The sequence below is a fragment of the Girardinichthys multiradiatus genome, chromosome 7 (genome assembly GCF_021462225.1).
Source record: "Girardinichthys multiradiatus isolate DD_20200921_A chromosome 7, DD_fGirMul_XY1, whole genome shotgun sequence".
NCBI lineage: Eukaryota > Metazoa > Chordata > Actinopteri > Cyprinodontiformes > Goodeidae > Girardinichthys > Girardinichthys multiradiatus.
In genome coordinates, this window is record NC_061800.1 from 40,373,553 (window position 1) to 40,394,867 (window position 21,315).

A 21,315-nucleotide genomic window follows, 5' to 3' on the forward strand; every position below is an offset into this window, starting at 1 on the left:
AAAATTCATCACTTTAATAAAATGCTAAACCTTGTTGAAATTCCACTGCTAACCAGCAGAACCAAGTTTTTCTGTCAGTGATTTTATTTGGTTATACCAGATTAAATGAGAAAAATATATTTTCCCTTACTGTACAGTCTCTTTTTTGTTTTACCTTTGTGTGTATTTGCATGCTTCCATTTACCTTTCACTTTCCTGCTGATATACTAGAATTTCCCCACTGCAGGACAATTAAACTCTAAAGTCATTTAGACATTTTCTAAGAAACAGAATCACCAGCTAGCCTTTAAAGGTTATATGACTATTACAGTGAGTCTTTTTAGAGGATGCAAGTTTTCCCAACCTTATCGCATTTCAACTAAAACAAAAAATAATATTGGGCAAGCAATTGCTTTGAGACGTTACCTAATCAGTAAAACAAATCCACCGGAGTGTAATTTAATCTTAGCATAAATCCAACTGTTCTGTAAAGGCCCAGGGTATTACTAATGAACCTAATTGAAAAAAAAACAGCATTTGGAAACAGCAGATGGAGAAAGCGGTGGAGAAATTTAAAGCAGGCTCAGGTTATAAAACAATATCTCATAGCTTTGGACAACCAACAGAGATCTGACACATCTACAAACCCACCAAGACATGGCTGTCCACCTAACGTTGAAGGGTAAGGAAAACATTCATCAGAGAGGAAGCATGGAGACGCTGCACTGAACCACAGCTCACATGGGGAATTCAGTTTATTTTCAGAATACTCATATTAGAATCAGTCCAAAAATGTGGCCTTTATGGAAGAGAAGCAAGAAAGACAAAAGCCATCATTGAAAGAAAGCCGCCTTTGGCCCCATTTGAAGTTTGACAAAAGCCATGTAGCGAACACAGCAAACATAAAAAAAGGCGTTCTAGTCAAATGAGATCAAGATTTAACCTTTCAACCTACACGAAAACGCTATGTCTGGAAGAAAACTAATACTGCACAAAACCCTGAACACATCATCACTATGGTGAAACATGGTGATGGCAGCAAGAGCAAGCAAAGCTGGTAGAAATGTACCATTAAAAACTACGACTGGCAGTGGATCAAAAGGTTACATTATCTGAAGAGGTTTAACATTTTTGGATGAAATGTGAAAAATGTTCAAACAACACTTTTACAAGGCAATGTAGCAAGTGAGGGAGTTGGTAAAAGCACGTTCAACCATAGAACAGCAAATTACAATGAGAATTCACTTTTTACATTTTACTGTCAGGTTATGTTTAGGCAACCACAGAGCAATTGATTAAACTATGTCTGATCTACCTAAATGGTGCATTGGTCAAGAAAGAAAAGATGTAAGGGAGTCAAGTTTAAAGTTTAGGTGAAGACTGCAACAAAACCACAGAAGAAAGCGACTGGATTCAAACATATTTGTTGAGGTTTTAAAAAATCTTTCAGTTTCCCTCTACTAAACGTTTAAGTGTGTATTATACTCTAAATCATAAAAAGTGGAAAGTTAATAACTGAATAGAGATTTGATAGGATTTCTTTCATTGAATAAAGTACTATAAGCAGGCATAGCCAAACCCCGGATCGAGCGATTATACAACAATATAACCCACTTAAACAGTCAGTGTTGGTGTTTAGAATTTTTTAAATAGGACTGTGTCCATATTTGAGATTAAACATGTTTAATTACTTTTTTGATATTTCGACAACCTAGTGTACCAGCTGTACTCTCATCAACAGAGATTCCTCTGACTTGCATATCATACTATAGACAGAGTTTGGGCTGACTGGATGCTACATGTAGACATTTGTTTACATCTGTTTTGTTTTGGTGTCGCTTTTTAAAGTTGCTCTACAAAACATGGATATGTTTCCATTCATTTCAGTAACCATATTTATTTCTGAACCACCATACCTATAAACCTTACCGCTAACCCTAAAAAAGGGGTCCGCTACTTTAAGACTAGACTTTGGTCCACATAAGGCCGATGGGTCTTACAAGATTAGTGAATGTACCAGAAAAAGTCCTAAACAGGTAACATAAAGAACCACACACAGTTATATCTTTTGATCAGGGTCATTTTAGTTTCTGTTTTCATTATGATTTATTCATTATGAAAGAGCTTAACCCAAATACTAAATGTGTGCAACAGAAACATTTTTGTATATCATTCAAATTCTCTGAAAAAATACCCTAAAAATCTGGAATTTTCCCAAGGTATTAAACCTATGAGCAAAACTGTACGTATTGTGATTGTTCTTAGCACCAATGAATTATAAATCATAACATCTAGAAAAAACTGCCAGTGGTTAGTAGAATGTATTCAACGCTGTGCTGTTGATTACAGAGGCTTTGAAGCCAGGATGCAGTAATATTCCCATTCCCGCTCTATTTCAGTGTCAGCAGAAGTGACACCCATGTCATCCAGGAACCTGCAAGGAAAATACTCAGATATAATTCCCCAGAAACTGTGGAACTAAACAACAAAATGTGAAATACAGACATCAGAATGTGTTTGTCTGTTGAAGAACAGAATTTTACCGCTTCTGAATGTTGGCCAGCATGTCTTCAGCACCTTGAGGGTCTTTACTCTTGTAAGAATTGTACATGGACCAACTGCTAATAAAACCCACCAACTTTCTGACAGAGATCATGGATTTGTTCAGAAAACTCTCAATCCTGTTGAACAAACATTGGACAAAGGACAATAAAAAGGTCAAATTTAAGAGAAGTGTCATAATAGCTACATCTTTATAAACATCCAGATCAGATTAGCTTTAATATGTTTTCTATATTATATTTAAGATGACTGGTCAGGATCATAGTACCTCTAAAGTAAAGTGATGAAACTGTTTTATAACACGAAATCAACTGGAGATGATTACCTCTCCTTGTCTGGAAAGGGGATGGCAGAGTACAAGTCTTCCAGTTTACTCTCTGACGCAGCAACTGCGCTGCTTGTGTACGGCTTCAGCAACTCCTTCACCTGAAAAGGAGGTAACACAGATGGTCAACAATCTGTCCCATCCTCCATAATAAGGGGCATATACTGGATCTGGTTTTTTGCTCCAGAGGTTTAAACTTTGCCGATGTTGATGTGACCAGGGTTGGGCATGTTACTTTAAAAAGGTAACTGGTTATAGATACTAATTACTTCTCCCAAAAAGTAACTGAGTTAGTAACCGAGTTACTCCACTATACAAGTAACTAGTTAACAGGGAAAGTAACTATTGTGTTACTTTTTTAAGTTCAAATATGTCTACCAATTGAGATTGTTTTCTAAGGTTTCACAAGCCAGTTGCATTTAGTAGAATTACATGAACAAGTAGCCTACTTACACAGAACTTTTAATATTTACTTCACATGTACGTTCTTGTCTTTACCTCAAGGAGAATAAAGTGGTGTCTGTACTTTCACTTCCACTTTCCACTCGTTACTGAAAAAGTAACGCCGTTAGTAACGCAGTTTATTTTATTGCCGTTATTCCCATCACTGGTTTTGACTGATGTTGCCCTTTTGGACTATACTATGTGCATTTTAACATGAACATCAATGCTAAAACTGTTAAGAGGCAGAGCAGAGGTCATCACAAAATGCTGCATTTATAAACACTTCTGCAATATTCAGCCAGGTATTTACATCAAACAGTGGGCCCTTGTCTATTGTGTCATGACCTTATAGATAGCTTTGGGCTGCATATTGTGATGCTTATGGATAAAACAGACCCGATAAAAAAGTTTTGTCTGGAAAATAAAATCGACACCCCTACACCACCTGATCGCACCTCTTTTAAAGAAACCAAATCTAGATGCATCAATGGTAAGTCATTACATCACCATATCCAAAAGATAAATAAAAAAGCAGTTTATGAGCAAATTTTATTATAAAAAAATAATCCCATCAGTGGTTTCCAGCACTGAGACAACATTGGTAAAGGTTTTTAACAATATACAACTCAACAGTGAGGGTCTAGATCTTCTGTCTTGGTATTCCTCAATCTCTGTCCTGCCTTTGACACAGTTTATCATGACATACGGATTGAAGGGCTGGAAAAATGAGTGAGATTCTCTGACACTGTGCTAAATTGGTTTAGATCTTATTGGAAGCGAAAGGTGGAGGAATCTGTTTTTACCTCAACAGTGGTTGGTGCAACGACGTGACAGTGATTCAACAGCACTGTTCTCCAGACCTGGAATCCTTCATCATAAACTGTAAGCCTTTCTATTCCCCCCGTGAGTTCGCTTCGTTCATCCTGGTCGGTGTTTACATCCCACCGCAAGCTAACGTGCAGGTCGCACAGCGCATGCTCGCCGACCAGATACTGAGTGTGGAGCGGACCAACCCGGACTCCTTAGTAATCGTCGCTGGTGACTTTAACAAAGGTAATCTGACCCACGAACTTCCCAAATACAGACAGTTTATAAAATGTCCGACCAGAGAGGACAACATTCTGGATCACTGTTACACCACCATCAGAGACGCTTATCACGCCGTCCCACGTGCTGCACTGGGCCAATCCGACCACATCATGGTCCACCTGATTCCTGCATACAGGCAGAAACTAAAGCTCTGCAAACCTGTTGTGAGGACGACAAGGAAGTGGAGCAGTGAGGCTGTGGAGAATCTCCAGGCGTGTTTAGGCTGTACAGACTGGGATGTGTTCAGGACTACTACCAACAGTCTGGACGAGTACACAGAGGCTGTGACTTCCTACATCAGCTTCTGTGAGGACAGCTGTGTACCATCATGCACCAGGGTGAGTTACAACAACGACAAACCCTGGTTCACAGCTAAACTCAGAAGGTTAAGACTGGATAAGGAAGAGGCCTTCAGGAGTGGGGACAAAGACATATACAGAGAGGCCAAGTACAAGTTTGGCAAGGCAGTGAAAGAGGCCAAACGACTGTACTCTGAGAAGCTCCAAATCCAGTTCTCAGCCAACGACTCTGCGTCTGTCTGGAAAGGGCTCAAGCAAATCACCAACTACAAGCCGAAAGCCCCCCACTCCATCAACGACCGACGCCTCGCCAACGACCTGAACGAGTTCTACTGCCGCTTTGAAAGACAAAGGGACAGTCCTGCAACCATCTCCCACGACGCCCCCCAACAGCTGCAGCCACAATCCACCACCCCCACCTCCCCAACCTCAAGAGGGGCCTTGGCACCTCCAACCCCCACCAGCCCCCTACCCACGCCGAGGACGGCTCTTTCCATCCAGGAGAGGGACGTCAACAAACTCTTCAGGAGACAGAACCCCCGGAAAGCTGCTGGTCCGGATTCTGTCTCACCAGCCAGCCTGAAGCACTGCGCTGATCAGCTGTCTCCAGTCTTCACAGACATTTTTAACACCTCACTGGAGACATGTCATGTGCCAGCCTGCTTCAAGTCCTCCACCATCGTCCCTGTTCCCAAGAAGCCAAGGACCACAGGGCTTAATGACTTCAGACCCGTCGCCCTGACCTCTGTGGTGATGAAGTCCTTTGAGCGCCTTGTGCTCTCACACCTAAAAGACATCACCGACCCCCTCCTGGACCCCCTGCAGTTTGCCTACAGAGCCAACAGGTCTGTAGATGATGCAGTCAACCTAGCCCTTCACTTCATCCTCCGGCACCTGGACTCCACAGGAACCTATGCCAGGATCCTGTTTGTGGATTTCAGCTCTGCCTTCAACACCATCGTCCCAGCTCTGCTCCAGGAGAAGCTCTCCCAGCTGAGTGTGCCCGACTCCACCTGCAGGTGGATCACTGACTTCCTGTCTGACAGGAAGCAGCGCGTGAGGCTGGGGAAGCACGTCTCTGACTCCCTGACCATCAGCACCGGTTCCCCCCAAGGCTGTGTTCTCTCTCCTCTGCTCTTCTCCCTGTACACCAACAGCTGCACCTCCAGTCACCAGTCTGTCAAGCTTCTGAAGTTTGAGGACGACACCACCCTGATCGGACTCATCTCTGATGGTGACGAGTCCGCGTACAGATGGGAAGTGGACCATCTGTTGGACTGGTGCAGCCAGAACAGCCTTGAGCTCAACGCTCTAAAGACAGTGGAGATGGTTGTGAACTTCAGGCAGAACCCAGCCCCACCTGCCCCCATCACCCTCTGTGACTCCACAATTGACACTGTGGAATCTTTCCGCTTCCTGGGAACCATCATCTCCCAGGATCTCAAGTGGGAGCCAAACATCAGCTCCCTCATCAAGAAAGCCCAGCAGAGGATGTTCTTCCTGCGGCAGCTGAAGAAATTCAACCTGCCAAAGACTATGATGGTGCACTTCTACACAGCCATCATTGAGTCCATCCTCACCTCCTCCATCACCATCTGGTACGCCGCTGCTACAGCCAAGGATAAGGGCAGGCTGCAGCGTGTCATTCGGTCTGCTGAGAAGGTGATTGGCTGCAGTCTACTGTCGCTCCAGGAACTGTACACCTCCAGGACCCTGAAGCGGGCAGGGAAGATTCTGGCTGATCCCTCCCACCCCGGTCACAGACTCTTTGAGACTCTCCCCTCTGGCAGGAGGCTGCGGTCCATCCGGACCAAAACCTCACGCCACAAGAACAGTTTTTTCCCATCTGCCACCAGCCTGGTTAACAAAGCCCGGAAACCACCCTGACATTCCCCCTTTCCCCCACACCCCCCCTTTTTTTGCTGACAGGACACCTGTAACCTGCAACTCTATGCGTTACATTAACGCTCAGCTTGGACTCCTGCTTACTTGCACTGCTTTACTTGCACAATGATCACCTGCACTGTTGTATTGCTCTTGCATCTTATACTGCTCTATATTTACTCTCACTCACTTAAAACTGTGCACTTATATTTATATTATATTGTAGGTATGTTTGTACTGTTTAATTTGTACTGTATTGCACCGACTACGCCAAAACAAATTCCTTGTATGTCCAAAAACGTACTTGGCAATAAAGCTTTTCTGATTCTGATTCTGATTCTGATTTGACAGACAGGGATTGCTTTGTGTCATGTGGTAATTATAAATCTGGGTGAACAAAATTGAATTGCGGTGTTCCTCAAGGGTCCATTCTTGGACCACTTTTATTTAACATTCTCATGATTCCAACAGCTTGTATTTTAAGAGTACCAAAGTATCCCCTATCAAATGTATGCTTATGACATACAACTTTACATCGTGTCACCGCATGACCCTAGTCCACTACACTCACTGAGTCAATGTGGCTATAACATAAATCATTGGATGGGTCAGTATTTCCTCCACTTTAATGTAGTAAAAACAGAAAATATTGTGTTTGGTTCCAAAAATGTTAGGATGGAGATGAGCGTTGAACTAAACTCAATGGGGCTAAAGACCACAAAGCATGCAAGACATCTTGGGAGTTGTTTCCAGCTTCAATATTAAACAACCCCATAAAGTCTATTACCAAATTAGCTTGCTATCATCTTAAAAACATTGCCAAAATAAATAGTTTCCTGTCAAAACATAATACAGGAAAACTGGGCTACGGCTTTATTTTCAGTGGGTTGGATTGCTCCAACAGTGTCTATACAGCTCTCTGTAAAAATCAATAAGGCAGCTGCTGTTCTTTCAAAGTGCTTCTGCCAGAGTCCTGACTGACACTAGCAAAATAAACCATATCACACTGGTTCTTTACTGCACTGGCTCCCTGTTTGTCAAAGGATAGATTTTAAAATAAAATTCTGTTGGTCTACAAAGCACCAAATGGTCGTGGGCTGCCCGCAACGTATTTCTGAGGTGCCTCTCAAGTATGAACCATGTAGACCCCTCAGGTCTTCAGAGACTTGCTTACTCTGCGTTACCAGGACCAGAATTAAACGACAAAAGGTAGCATTTAGTTTTTTTCCCCCAATTTAGATTAGATCTGGATTTGAACTTAAATTACTAATTAATCTTCTATTTAAAGATGCATTTTAAATGGATTTTAAATTGAACATGAACTCTAATATTTGTTCTTTTTGCAACGCATTTAAGTGTTTGGCATGTGAAGCTCTTTTTTAAGCAAAATCCTAAGGGTATTTGTTATTTTCCGTTTCTTTACTTTGATTTCCAGTAAAGCACTTTGGATTGCCTAGTGTATAAATAGTCCTAAATAAATAAACCTATCTTGCCTTGTCCTCAAGTGTATGTACAGTGGTCGTCAAATGTGTGACATGAAAAAAATGGCATTACAAAACTGGACTTTTATCCAAACTTAATAAGATTAAGTGGAGACTGGTCACACTCAATGCCGTATGTCAGCACAAGATCTAGAGTATGAAGACAGGGGTGAGAAGGCCTGCAAATGTTTTGGGTAAAGCCAATTGAATTTGAAATAGCATTAAAAGCTACATTTAGGCTACCTCTTTCAACATCAACATGAATATTAGAATCCTCCTCTACAATGATCTCATCAGTATTTAACACCAAGTCTAGTGCTTGCTTTGGAAAATTCAAAAATTCAAATTGTAAACCATAACTTTGTGTAGGATGGCTGCTACTCCTCCACTGCCATTATTCCTAGTAATGTGAAAATTTAAATGAGGAGTTGACTCATGAATACCAACACAGCCCTTCTGTTGAAGCCACAGTTCTGTAAGACTAAATATATCAATGTGATTATGACAAATCAGGTCAATAACTAACAAGGTCTAGAGAAATAGGTTCAATTAACCTTTTTAAATTGTTTTTTTTTGTTTGTTTTTTTTGTTAAATTTAAATAGTATGATCTATTCTCCTCGAGTTGTTTTCTAATTTGTTTAATTAAGGACCAGGCCAAGACACCTTCTTAATGGAGTAGTGAGTGGGTAACAGTACACAAGCTGCAAGGAAGTTTGTTAAACTACAACTCTACTACCTGTTCTGGAACCTGGCTTTTATTTATTTGGAGGATTAATAGTTAACTAAAGTCTTTAGGGCAAATGGACACTCGACGCATTAAAAAGGTGTGATCTTTGGTTAATTGTTAACTTGTACAATATCACTGAATATAGTCGAATTAAGACGTGTCCTCACAGGCACAGCACGAGTGTGCCTTGCTGGTGAAGTGTGTTTAACATTTGGAAAACATGAGAGAAGTTCAGCAGCAGCTGAATCCGCTGCCGTTTTCAAAGCGAGAACAAAACGGTCCTAGCAAAAATTCTAACCTAACAGGGTTGCTGAATAGTTACAAATGTTACACTGTGAAGCTCATTTTTCTGATAATACAAAAAATAACTAAACATGGTCTTTAGAGTAAAGAAATTTACAGCAAGGAAAAACACTATTACAATTGTTTATTTCTTCCATACTGGAAGCTTCTTAAAAATGAGAAATGGCAAATGCAGTGGCTGCTTGCTGCTCTTGGTCAGAACACTGTTTGAAGGTATGAAGTTGGTTATGTAGACATTTTATTTACCACAAAAAATCAGCAATTATTCTTTTATAAAATGTATGCAAAGAAAATATCTGTTGCAGAATCAACCCAACGGTTAATAATTATTTTACTCAGTGTGGACTTATCTTAATACCTATAGAGACAGTGCAGATCCTTTTGCTGGGCTTTAAAATTCAACTTCAACCATCAAAACCACATGCCATTTAGTCTACACCTACCTCATGGTAGATACAGTTTAGTTTGTCTCCGCAGTCCTTATAGTTTAATTTTATGTACCAGTCTGTGAAGCCCAGCAGAGCCATGCAGCCCCCAGGTTTCAGGACCCTATTGGCCTCAATAAGAAACCTGGACTGGTCGAACCAATGTGCCGCTGAAGCTGCTGTCAACAAGTCTACAGTGCCATCCTCAAAAGGAAGCTCTTCTGCTGTCCCCTCACTGCAAATGCAACACAGAGACAAGTACATAAAGCATCTATCAACACATTACCAGTCAGTTGGTCTGGGTTTCAGGGAGAGAAAGCAAGAATAAACAGGACTAAGAACAGAGTGCCATGTAATGCTATATAATGAAAAGTTTAAATGTCTATAGTATTGAGCAATATCAATCCAAGTGTATTTGTCTAATCTTCCAGTTACCCCTTTCTACATGGTATTTGTGCATAACACCAGCAATGATTTTAAGACATTCATTCAGAGGAATTAATGGAGATGCGGCTTTGTTAAGTTTTTATATTAATTTTAAGTTTATTTATACAGCAACCCCAAGTGCTGTAGATAACGTAAAAAAAACCCCAGAAAAGTTCAAAAGTAGATAAAATAAGACATAAAAAACAAACATCTTTAACTTTCTTGCTGTATTAAAACCCAATGAGTACAGATTTTGTTTTGATGAAATATATTAATGTTTTTTAGTTCTTGTCAGAAGACAAGCTACAGCATGCAAGGCAGGCCAGACGAACACAGGTTTAAACAGTTACAATAGTCCAGTTAGGATGAACTAAAATAATGATCTTCACTTCTACGTCTTTAAAAGATAAAAATGATTTGACTTTTTAGAAAAAAGCCTTGGTTAAAAACGGGTCTGCAGTGCAATTGTCAAATATAACCCAAAAATCTTTAATGTAATATTAAAAGGTGTGTGACTTTGTACAAGGGTATAAAGGTACATTTTGATATGGTTAGCAAGTAAATACCTGTAGCACTGCAACTATTCACTTATTTTATCTTGGCTTTTAATTGAAGTTCGATTCCAAAAAGGTACCTGATGCTGTCATATCTCCTTGTTTATGAGCATGTTTTTCTGTCCACTTTTTACTGTATTTGTTTGTCATTTCTTTTCATGTTTCTATTGTATTTCACTGATTTGTTCTCCTTCCTGCTTGAGTTAATCACCTTATAGATACACTTCGTTTAAAAATCCTATTCTTTATAATGTCAGCAAAAGAAAGGCTAGCAGCACAGCAACAATGTGGAAAGGCAGAAGTTTTAACTAGCTGTGCAATTAGTCAGCTCATAATTTTAATTTACCTGCAACAATGTTATTTCGCATATGAAAAAAATCCATGATTTGCCATCGAAAATCTACACATACAGAACCGCTGACCCCTGCCTACCGATATGTGATGTTAGTGAACCCTGGCACGGACCGGGCCTCCTCTAGTTGGCACTCGCTGATATCGATGCCGACCACTTCTTTGAAGTGTGGCGCCAGTAACCTAGTATGCTGACCAGTTCCACATCCTAGATCTACAGCAAGCACGTGGGGCTGTCCTTTCTGTGGATGGAAACAGATGATAAATTCCTCATTAAAGAGTGTGTATGCCGTTAAAAGCTGAAGTCTATAATCAGATTATTTCCAGGCAGGGCCTACCTTTTTGTCCAGGTACTGAATGATAATGTCCTTAAGCCCTGTTGGAGGCGTAAAACGATACTGTTGGTAGATGGAAGCATGTTCCTTCCCTTCAAAAAGTCGGTAAGCCATTGAAACGTTGCTTCAGTTACTTTCCTTATCTGTTGCAAGTTGTAACTTGTCTGATCGCTCCCGCAAAGCAGTCTATAACTTAAGAGCAAAGTTCATCTATTGTCTCTTTCAATGGCTTGTTTGTCTTTGCTTCCCCTCTCTAAAAATCTTGTTACTTTTATTACAGATTTATTTTCAAACCTCCTCTCAGACACCTGTAACGTCTTCGGTCTTGCTGGAATGAAAGTTCCCGGACTTCCTAGAATTGAGATAAAACAGATAGGCAGAGAAACAATAAATTAATATCTTGATTTATCTACAAATTAAGTCTTCAACATTATAGAAGATGGACAAAAAAGGAACACAAATTAAGAAAACTGATTGATGAAGCTCCTTACTAAATAAAAGCTAACTCTGATGTCAGAGGTTCTGTTAATTCAGCTACAAAACTGCTGGCTGTGTGAAACGTGAGCTGGGCTTCCTGCTTAACCCTTTCACCGCACATTTCTACACAGACAAACTAACTACAATGTTTGACAAATTATATAAACCTGTAAAATAATGCAAGAGTAAAATGGAGGTAAATTTATTTTCTTGTCTGTAAGCACAATAACAATTTGTTTCCCATGAAACTTATATCCTGGGATCATTTAAAAAGTGCCAAGTTTTTATTTAAATCAAACACTAGGTGCCATTAATACAATGCGTTTGTTTTTCAGATTGTAACATTACGGTACACTTCCCTGCATTAAGACAAATATGTCATACTTTGTGAAATTACTGAATAACACAAAACAGTTTAACACTGATCTTTTTTCACCAGTCTGACACAATCAACATTCACTCAATTTACAAATCAGGCGTTCCAACCAGACAATGATCAACTGATGTATTGATGGCCATAGAAGGCGAACGTGCACATTACAAAGCAAGTACGCTGCTTTTAATGCTAAACCTATCGTCAAAAAGTCCAAATCCAAGGAGCAAAAAGGTAGGAGAGAAAACACTTGAATCCAGAAGACTGGATGGTACAGGTAAACCACAAACCAGTCATAGGAAGAGTTGATGAAGAACCTCTTCTTGTTTAAGGCTTTTTAGTATTCAGCTTAATGGTTTGCTACCGCCACCGTGTGCTCCAGAGAGCAAAATACATTATAAACCATCCATCCATCCATCCATGGTCTATACACCTGCTCGTCCCTGCAAGGTTGAGGGGGACTGGTGTCCATCTCCAGCTGTCATTGGGTGAGAGACGGGGTACACCTTGGACAGGTCGCCAGTCCAATACAGAGCAACACAGAGACACACCTGGCAAACAGTCCAAAACATGTCCTCTCAAATAAACCAGGACACATATATGCACACTCACCCACACACATAAAGACTTCTCAGATTTCCAATAAAATCCCAAGTCTCTAATTGTCCTTTTATATTCTATTAAAATCCAGTTACCCTCGTTACCGATTTCTTTGTTGCAACTATAAACAGTACACTATTTGTTTCAAAAGTATGACATGTCATTCATACATCCAAAAGACCTCGCCAGCTACCGCAAGACTGACTTCGCATCTAATAAGGACCCTGGAGAGGCGAGTTCTCAACCATGTTCACGCCTCGATGAGATCTGCCTGGGATCTGCTGCAGTTTGCCTATGGTGGATGATGATACCATCCTCTGATGCACCTGCAGAAGCCTAAAAGCACTTGTACTTTGGATCTTGTACTTTGATTTCTTCAGTGCTCCCAACACAAGCTAGAGATGTCAGGAGTGGACCACCACCTTTCACAGGGCACCCTGGACTATCTCACCGGCTGTTACCAGTATGTGAGGACATGGCGCTGGGTATGAGACAGACTTGTCTGCAGTACAGCAACCTCTCCCTGGTAACAATGCTGGCCTTGTTCCTATTCACCCTCTACAATCAAGACCTCTCAATACACTTGTTTTACTGTCGTCTTCAAAAGTTCTCATATGAATCTGTCATAGTCAGCCTCATCCCAGGTGAAGACACAGAGGGCCGAGAGCTGACACAAGACATTGGTGAAGGAACAGGCTTTTAGATGCTGGTCTCTTTTAGGTACCTGGAGGTTCACCTCAACAATAAAATAAGATTTTGTTGACAACCTTCTCAGCACACTTGAAGCTGTTATAGCTGCAAAGTGTGGCTCGACATCATATTAAAAATGAACTAAAAATGGGATTTAACTCAAGTTCATGTGCGTGTGAAGGTAAGTGGCTAATTATTTCTGGTAACATAGTGTACAGTGCCTTGCGAAAGTACTCGGCCCCCTTGAACTGGTCAAACTCTTGCCACATTTCAGGCTTCAAACATAAAGATATAAAATTCAAACTTTTTGTGAAGAATCAACAACAAGTGGGACAAAATCGTGAAGTGGAATGAAATTTATTGGATGTGTCAAACTTTTTTAACGAATTAAAAACTGAAAAGTGGGGCGTGCAATATTATTCAGCAATATTATTCAGTCCATAGGACAACAATCAGTCGTACATTGCACAAATCTGGCCTTTATGGAAGAGTGGCAAGAAGAAAGCCATTTCTCAAAGACATCCATACAAAGTCTCCTTTAAAGTTTGCCAAAAGCCATACCAAACATGTGGAAGAAGGTGCTCTGGTCAGATGAAACCAAAACCCCACTGTCCAACATGGTGGTGGCAGCATCATGGTTTGGACCTGCTTTTCGTCAGCAGGGACACGGAAGATGGTCAAAATTGATGGGAAGATGGATGGGGCCAAATACAGGACCATTCTGGAAGAAAACCTGCTGGAGTCTGCAAGAGACCTGAGACTGGGATGGAGATTTATCTTCCAACAAGACAATGATCCAAAACATAAAGCCAAATCTACAATGGAATGGTTCACAAATAAACGTATCCAGGTGTTGGAATGGCCAAGTCAAAGTCCAGACCTGAATCCAATCGAGAATCTGTGGAAAGAGCTGAAGACTGCTGTTCACGAACGCTCTCCATCAAACCTCACTGAGCTCGAGCTGTTTTGCAAGGAAGAATTGGCAAGAATTTCAGTCTCTCGATGTGCAAAACTGATAGAGACAAACCCCAAGCGACTTACAGCTGTAATTACAGCAAAGGGTGGCGCTACAAAGTATTAACGCAAGGGGGGCTGAATAATATTGCACGCCCCACTTTTCAGTTTTTAATTTGTTAAACAAGTTTGACACATCCAAGAAATTTCATTCCACTTCACGATTGTGTCCCACTTGTTGTTGATTCTTCACAAAAAATTTGAATTTTATATCTTTATGTTTGAAGCCTGAAATGTGGCAAGAGGTTGAAAAGTTCAAGGTGGCCGAATACTTTCACAAGGCACTGTATATATTGTGCATATTGCATATTTTGACTATGAAAGCCTTAAAAACAAAAGTTCACATTACAAACGTGCCAAGAAAACAAAAGGAACAAAAAATGCCAGTAAAAGGTTGTGAGCGGTAGCTGGAAAATGTGGAATTATGTCACTTTTTTAGTTTCACACAACAACTTTATACCAGTAGCTATATATAACTATGACTATGGAGACATAGTCACAATCATCTAGAATAACTACAATTATGCTTTTAACTGATCATTTTGACAGGCCTACCTACTCCTCTGAAAGCTATTTTTTTTCTCTCATTTGAGGACAACAGGTAACTATAACAAGCAATGAACATGGTCAGGCCAGTCATACTTTGTTTATTTCCTTTTGTTTGTCAGGGTTGTTTTCTTCTTGACCATTTGCTACAAGAAAAACAATTTTTATGTTCTGCACAATGGCCCTCAGAGGAAGCAACGTGTGCTTAATTGCACCTGAGGGATGGTAATAATGACCTATTGACCATTTCCAAATGAGGCAGTGAGCAGAATGCCATCCCAAGGGTTCTCATTAAGTTTTAAAATATCAAAGGAGTTAACTTAGGCATATATCTCTTCTTTCTTTAAAACATGCAACAGCTTTGTACACTGAGGCATTGAGTCCCAAAAGTTGTGACTTACTGTCTTTGTTTACTTGTTTAATCACCTGGAGAGATTACTCACAGTACAGGGAAGAAAGATTTGAGAAATTATCATTAGAGGTAATTTACATCATTCACTACATACAGTGCCATGCAAATGTATCCATTTTCCTTAAACCTTTTCATATTTTGTCACATTATAACCAAATATTTATTGTATTTCATTGGGATTTGATGTGATAGACCAACAAAATTTGTACAGAATTGTGAATTCTTGCAAATGAAAATCTGAAAAGTGTGGAATGCATTTTTATACAGCCCATTTTACCCTGATATCCCTAAATAAAATCTATCGTTTGCCCTGCCATTATGTTCAAGATGAAGTTAATTTTATTTTCTACAGCACCAGATTTAAGGTAGCTTTCCTATAGAACAGGTCAATGTGTTAAAGTTCATTATTTTCCATAATGTAATGATGAAAATTTAACATTCATATATTTTAGATTCATTGCACACTAACTGAAATATTTCAGGTCTTTTATTGTCTTAATACGGATGATTTTGGCATACAGCTCATAAAAACCCAAAATTCCTATCTCACAAAATTAGCATATTTCATCCGACCAATAAAAGAAGTGTTTTTAATACAAAAAACGTCAACCTTCAAATAATCATGTACAGTTATGCACTCAATACTTGGTCGGGAATCCTTTTGCAGAAATGACTGCTTCAATGCGGCGTGGCATGGAGGCAATCAGCCTGTGGCACTGCTGAGGTCTTATGGAGGCCCAGGATGCTTCGATAGCGGCCTTTAGCTCATCCAGAGTGTTGGGTCTTGAGTCTCTCAACGTTCTCTTCACAATATCCCACAGATTCTCTATGGGGTTCAGGTCAGGAGAGTTGGCAGGCCAATTGAGCACAGTGATACCATGGTCAGTAAACCATTTACCAGTGGTTTTGGCACTGTGAGCAGGTGCCAGGTCGTGCTGAAAAATGAAATCTTCATCTCCATAAAGCTTTTCAGCAGATGGAAGCATGAAGTGCTCCAAAATCTCCTGATAGCTAGCTGCATTGACCCTGCCCTTGATAAAACACAGTGGACCAACACCAGCAGCTGACACGGCACCCCAGACCATCACTGACTGTGGGTACTTGACACTGGACTTCTGGCATTTCCTTCTCCCCAGTCTTCCTCCAGACTCTGGCACCTTGATTTCCGAATGACATGCAGAATTTGCTTTCATCCGAAAAAAGTACTTTGGACCACTGAGCAACAGTCCAGTGCTGCTTCTCTGTAGCCCAGGTCAGGCGTTTCTTCCGCTGTTTCTGGTTCAAAAGTGGCTTGACCTGGGGAATGCGGCACCTGTAGCCCATTTCCTGCACACGCCTGTGCACGGTGGCTCTGGATGTTTCTACTCCAGACTCAGTCCACTGCTTCCGCAGGTCCCCCAAGGTCTGGAATCGGCCCTTCTCCACGATCTTCCTCAGGGTCCGGTCACCTCTTCTCGTTGTGCAGCGTTTTCTGCCACACTTTTTCCTTCCCACAGACTTCCCACTGAGGTGCCTTGATACAGCACTCTGGGAACAGCCTATTCGTTCAGAAATTTCTTTCTGTGTCTTACCCTCTTGCTTGAGGGTGTCAATAGTGGCCTTCTGGACAGCAGTCAGGTCGGCAGTCTTACCCATGATTGGGGTTTTGAGTGATGAACCAGGCTGGGAGTTTTAAAGGCCTCAGGAATCTTTTGCAGGTGTTTAGAGTTAACTCGTTGATTCAGATGATTAGGTTTATAGCTCGTTTAGAGACCCTTTTAATGATATGCTAATTTTGTGAGATAGGAATTTTGGGTTTTCATGAGCTGTATGCCAAAATCATCCGTATTGAGACAATAAAAGACCTGAAATATTTCAGTTAGAGTGCAATGAATCTAAAATATGTGAATGTTAAATTTTCATCATGACATTATGGAAAATAATGAACTTTATCACAATATGCTAATATTTTGAGAAGGACCTGTACTATGGCAAGCCGTTTTAGTATTTAATAGCAAGGGAAACCAATTTTAATAAATAAGTTCTCCCTAGTAAAATTTAATATTTCAGATATTTAATCAAACTTTAGATTTCCAAAATCAGCATTTTAGATAGTGCAAACTTACTTCTTATCTGTACAACTATAATTGTAGGTTTTCATTATATATAACTTTGTGATTTGTGAAACTTTTGATTTGTGAAAGTTCAATAAAGGGCCATATTAGTGCTTTTTTGCATGGTGAGAACTTTAGAACTAATCCAGCTCAAAAAGTACAATCTTTAAACTCTTCATACCTGGACTAGCTCATTCTAAACTAATAGCACACAGAGCAGAATTAAAGGAATACTCAAAAAAGGCTAAAACCTGTGTGTTTGGGTGTCGGTCACGGGTCCAACAATAAAATAGGCCATAGTTGTACAAAATGTATAACTTCAGCCCTGTAAAAATGTTATTAATATGGCAGTACTTTCTTAAACAGAAATACTGTTGTATTTCAGAGATGTGCACGTCTCAATTTCTGCTCTTAGTTGCAGTAGAAACTCACTGCATAAAAAGCATAGCTATGAATTACTATAAAATTATTTTTTTCTTTCTTTACATGATTATTTTTAATGCTCCTTGTTTGTCAGTCACTCCACTGCTCTGTGATTACATTGGCAAATAACATTTCTATATTATCTATGAAGTTATTTATGTTAGAAGCTGGAGCTCTGTACACACAATTGATGACATTCTTTTGTTTTTCCATTAATATTTCTACAGATTTCTACATTCCATAACAATATCAATACAAGCTTTCATGTTTTCCACAACTATATATTTACAGTATTTTCTATGTACAGGATCTAATCCCCTCCTTTGTTATAATGCCCTGTCATATAAATAAATTCATATGCATTCACCTTATAAAAAGAACAGATTGCGATCAGTGTATCCAGTCTGAACCAGTAAAGGAAGGGGAATTACAAATGACCTCTGATTGGTCAGAGTATGAGAAAAATGATTGGAGGAGCAGAATATTAATTCTGTACGGTAATGTAACATGTTTAATAGACATGTCTGTCAAGTTACACTTGTTATGTATGATGTTTAATGAAAGAGAAAATCAGAGGAAAATTATATCTCATCGGAACAAAAGTTAGAAAAATGTTAACTGATACTTGATAAGTGATTAATCAAAGCTCTTGATCTTAACAGACCGCTTATAAAAATCAACCCTTAGTGCTGAAAAAACATAAACAATACATATAAAAGTCATTGTCATTTGCATAAACTATGTGTAAGAAACATTTAGAGGACATAATTAATGGGTTTGAGAATTTTGACCTTTCTTCATGCCAGAGAGGAAGTGGAATTTACCTAGCCTTATAAATAAGATTTCACAAATCCATTGAAGGTTTCACGAACCACAGGGACAATCTAGTCCAGATTTGAAGAGTCTGAGTATTGATGTGTAGAGCTGGACCTGTTGTAATGCGCTTCAAATTAAAAAATTTAGCACTTTATTGAACATTCACAAATCAAATAAAAATGTTTCACAAATCACAAACGGGTTGGAAGATTCTGCCATTAGTGTAGAATAACAGACAACGTTTGGGGAGTCTAGATGTTGTAGTTTTGAAACTAGAGCAGATTAACGATGCTCAAGGTAGAGAAAAAGGGTGAAATTGCCCTTTAGCCGTTGTTCGAATCGGAGGCCAACTTCAGCTTCGTTTTGTTTCTCCCAAGAAGCATTGCGACAGTAAACACAGTAAATAATCAACCAAACATACATTTACGTACTTTTTAATGCAAACTATATAAATCACAGACTTACAGATAGTTATTTCAAAGCCTCTCGCATAATTACCTTAATGAAGACGTGTCCTTATGGAGTTAATGCACAATATACTCGGTTCAAGGAATGCAAACCTCAGAGGGACTTTGTACAGGTGAAAATCTGCCTCACATGACCACTCAGTAAGCTTTTAACAGATGTTTCAGGTAACGGCTAACCAGACAGCTTAGCAAAGCAAAGAAACAGTGAAATCCTCCAACTGAGGCCACCATTGCCAGACACTACTGCTGCGGGACAAATATGCTGGAAAGCCACAAGAAGTCTGAATTCCGACATGGAAACGCGAAGGTTTCCTAAACATAGCGGCTTCGCACGTAAAGAGCGATGATAGGTAACAGTTCAAAGCTATTCAGTAGCACATCTGTCAGCTTCCGTGTCGCACTGCTGTGCAGATGCTGTTAACGAACATTAGTTTCCAAAGCCATCAAATGCGGCGTCTTTATCGACTGATCAGAACGACGAGCGCTGATGATGCGTTCACTTCGCGTCGGAATTCAGAACGAACGATGACGTCACACCCGAATTAACCAGGTCATTTTAACGGCGAGTCACAATACTCATTTTTTAGTTCAGCAACCCTTGTCAGGAACCAGGTTAAAGTGGCAGTACTGCAGTGCTAGTTAGTGAAATGCTAAACGTGATAGCCCATTTCCCATATTAACCAACTCAGCTCTGCGACTACTTGTGTTGCTAGCAGAGAGGAGTATGGAGTATGGTGAACCCAACTTTCCAGTTTTCTCGTTTTTTATAAACGTATATTTGATGGACATCCCTAATCTGCTTCTCTTCTTCACTCAAAAACGTTATCACCTTAATCCTTGTCATCACTGTGGACTGAAACCCTAACTGTAATTACTTTATTTATTATTATAATTATAGTTTATAGTGCAATCACGTTTTTATAGTTAAAGTTGTTACATTCAAGCAAGTAATTAATGTATTGGCTTTCATTAATGCACTTTAGGGAAAGGCAGGTTTCTATCCTAAATTTCTGTGGGATTTTACTCTCCTGTTCATGTCATCTCTTACTCAGTTTGCCTTTTTCAGGCTCAGGTGTTGGACACCTTTGCCTGCAGTGATCTGTCCATCCTTGTCCTCATGGCATACAATCGGTATCTGGCTATATGTTGTCCAATGGATTACCACTCTGTCATGTCAGTGCAAAGAGTCATTAAGCTGGCATGCTTTTTGTGGTTATGTGGGGATATGTTTTATTAGCATCCATGTGTTTATCGTGTTTAACAGTTATTAGAGGAGTGGGTAATTCTTTACAGGTTAAAGGAGAAGTGGAGTTGAATTGCAACCCTTTGGGTATGTCCAGTTGACCTCTCAGATTTTGCAAGGAGTTCTACTGTGCGCAAAGCACATACTGTACCCCATAGGTTATCTGCCCCCTTAAGGATCTCCTGGAAGGAGATGAAATATGGGTCCATCTGCTCCTAGCTAGATGTTTGTTCCAACTGGATCCAATGTTGTGAACAAAAGAGGGATTTTTTTGTCAAGGAATGTAAGCCTGGGCCATTTCAGGAAGCACTGGGGGTGCTTGGTTTTGGGGCTTCTCTTATCAGTTCTTGCCCCACCCCCTAGTATATGCTAGTATAAGGGAACTGTGTGGACTCTACTCTTTAGCCTTTTTGGTTCTGGGCAAACTGACTGCGTTCAGTAGAGCGAAAAAGGTCACTGTATGCATTCAATGTTAATATACTTTTTTTCTAATCCAATAATATTGTTTGAATACTTAAATTAAATTATTTTGTGATTCTTTTGCTAACTACCAGTCTTGCTTCCAGAATATGAGATCCATCAGGAGAGGCGAGGGATTTTCTCCAACAGTTAACATCCTTTTTCATTGTTGCAGTCAATATTTTTCTCACATCCAGACTGAGGTTATGCAGTCCTCATATTAACAGACGTTTTTGTGAACTTGATTGTTTCACCGGCATGTTTTCCTAATAAAACGTTTATTAATTGCATTGTTGCAAACATTACAATAAAAATTTATATATTTCATGGTTGTATGGTCTTACATATCATTAAAAGACATGCCAATTGTATAGAAAACAGGACAAAGTTCATGAAAACTTGTGTGCTGCATTTAATCTCTTTATTCATTTTTTTTCTGATTATACTTATTGAAATTGTTAACAATCAACTTAGATCCAAAGATTTACCTCAGAATTTGAAAAACCTTATTGAAATA

At 39.8% G+C, this 21,315-nt stretch overlaps 1 protein-coding gene across 2 annotated transcripts; it reads right to left on the bottom strand.

The window, feature by feature from the left end:
- Positions 1-716: 716 nt before the first annotated feature.
- Positions 717-19,608, bottom strand: zgc:162396 (uncharacterized protein LOC555292 homolog). Of its 2 annotated transcripts, none has more exons than XM_047370460.1 (7): positions 19,128-19,608; positions 11,189-11,537; positions 10,932-11,092; positions 9,538-9,754; positions 2,867-2,967; positions 2,523-2,660; positions 717-2,413 (listed from the first exon to the last, which is right to left on the bottom strand). In XM_047370460.1, the coding sequence occupies exons 2-7, from the start codon at positions 11,297-11,299 to the stop codon at positions 2,323-2,325; spliced, it is 819 nt and encodes a 272-aa protein (XP_047226416.1). In that variant the 5' UTR covers positions 11,300-11,537; positions 19,128-19,608; the 3' UTR covers positions 717-2,322. The 2 variants fall into 2 exon arrangements, with proteins under 2 accessions (XP_047226416.1, XP_047226417.1); XM_047370461.1 differs by lacking the exon at positions 19,128-19,608 and adding an exon at positions 11,677-11,736.
- Positions 19,609-21,315: the final 1,707 nt, after the last annotated feature.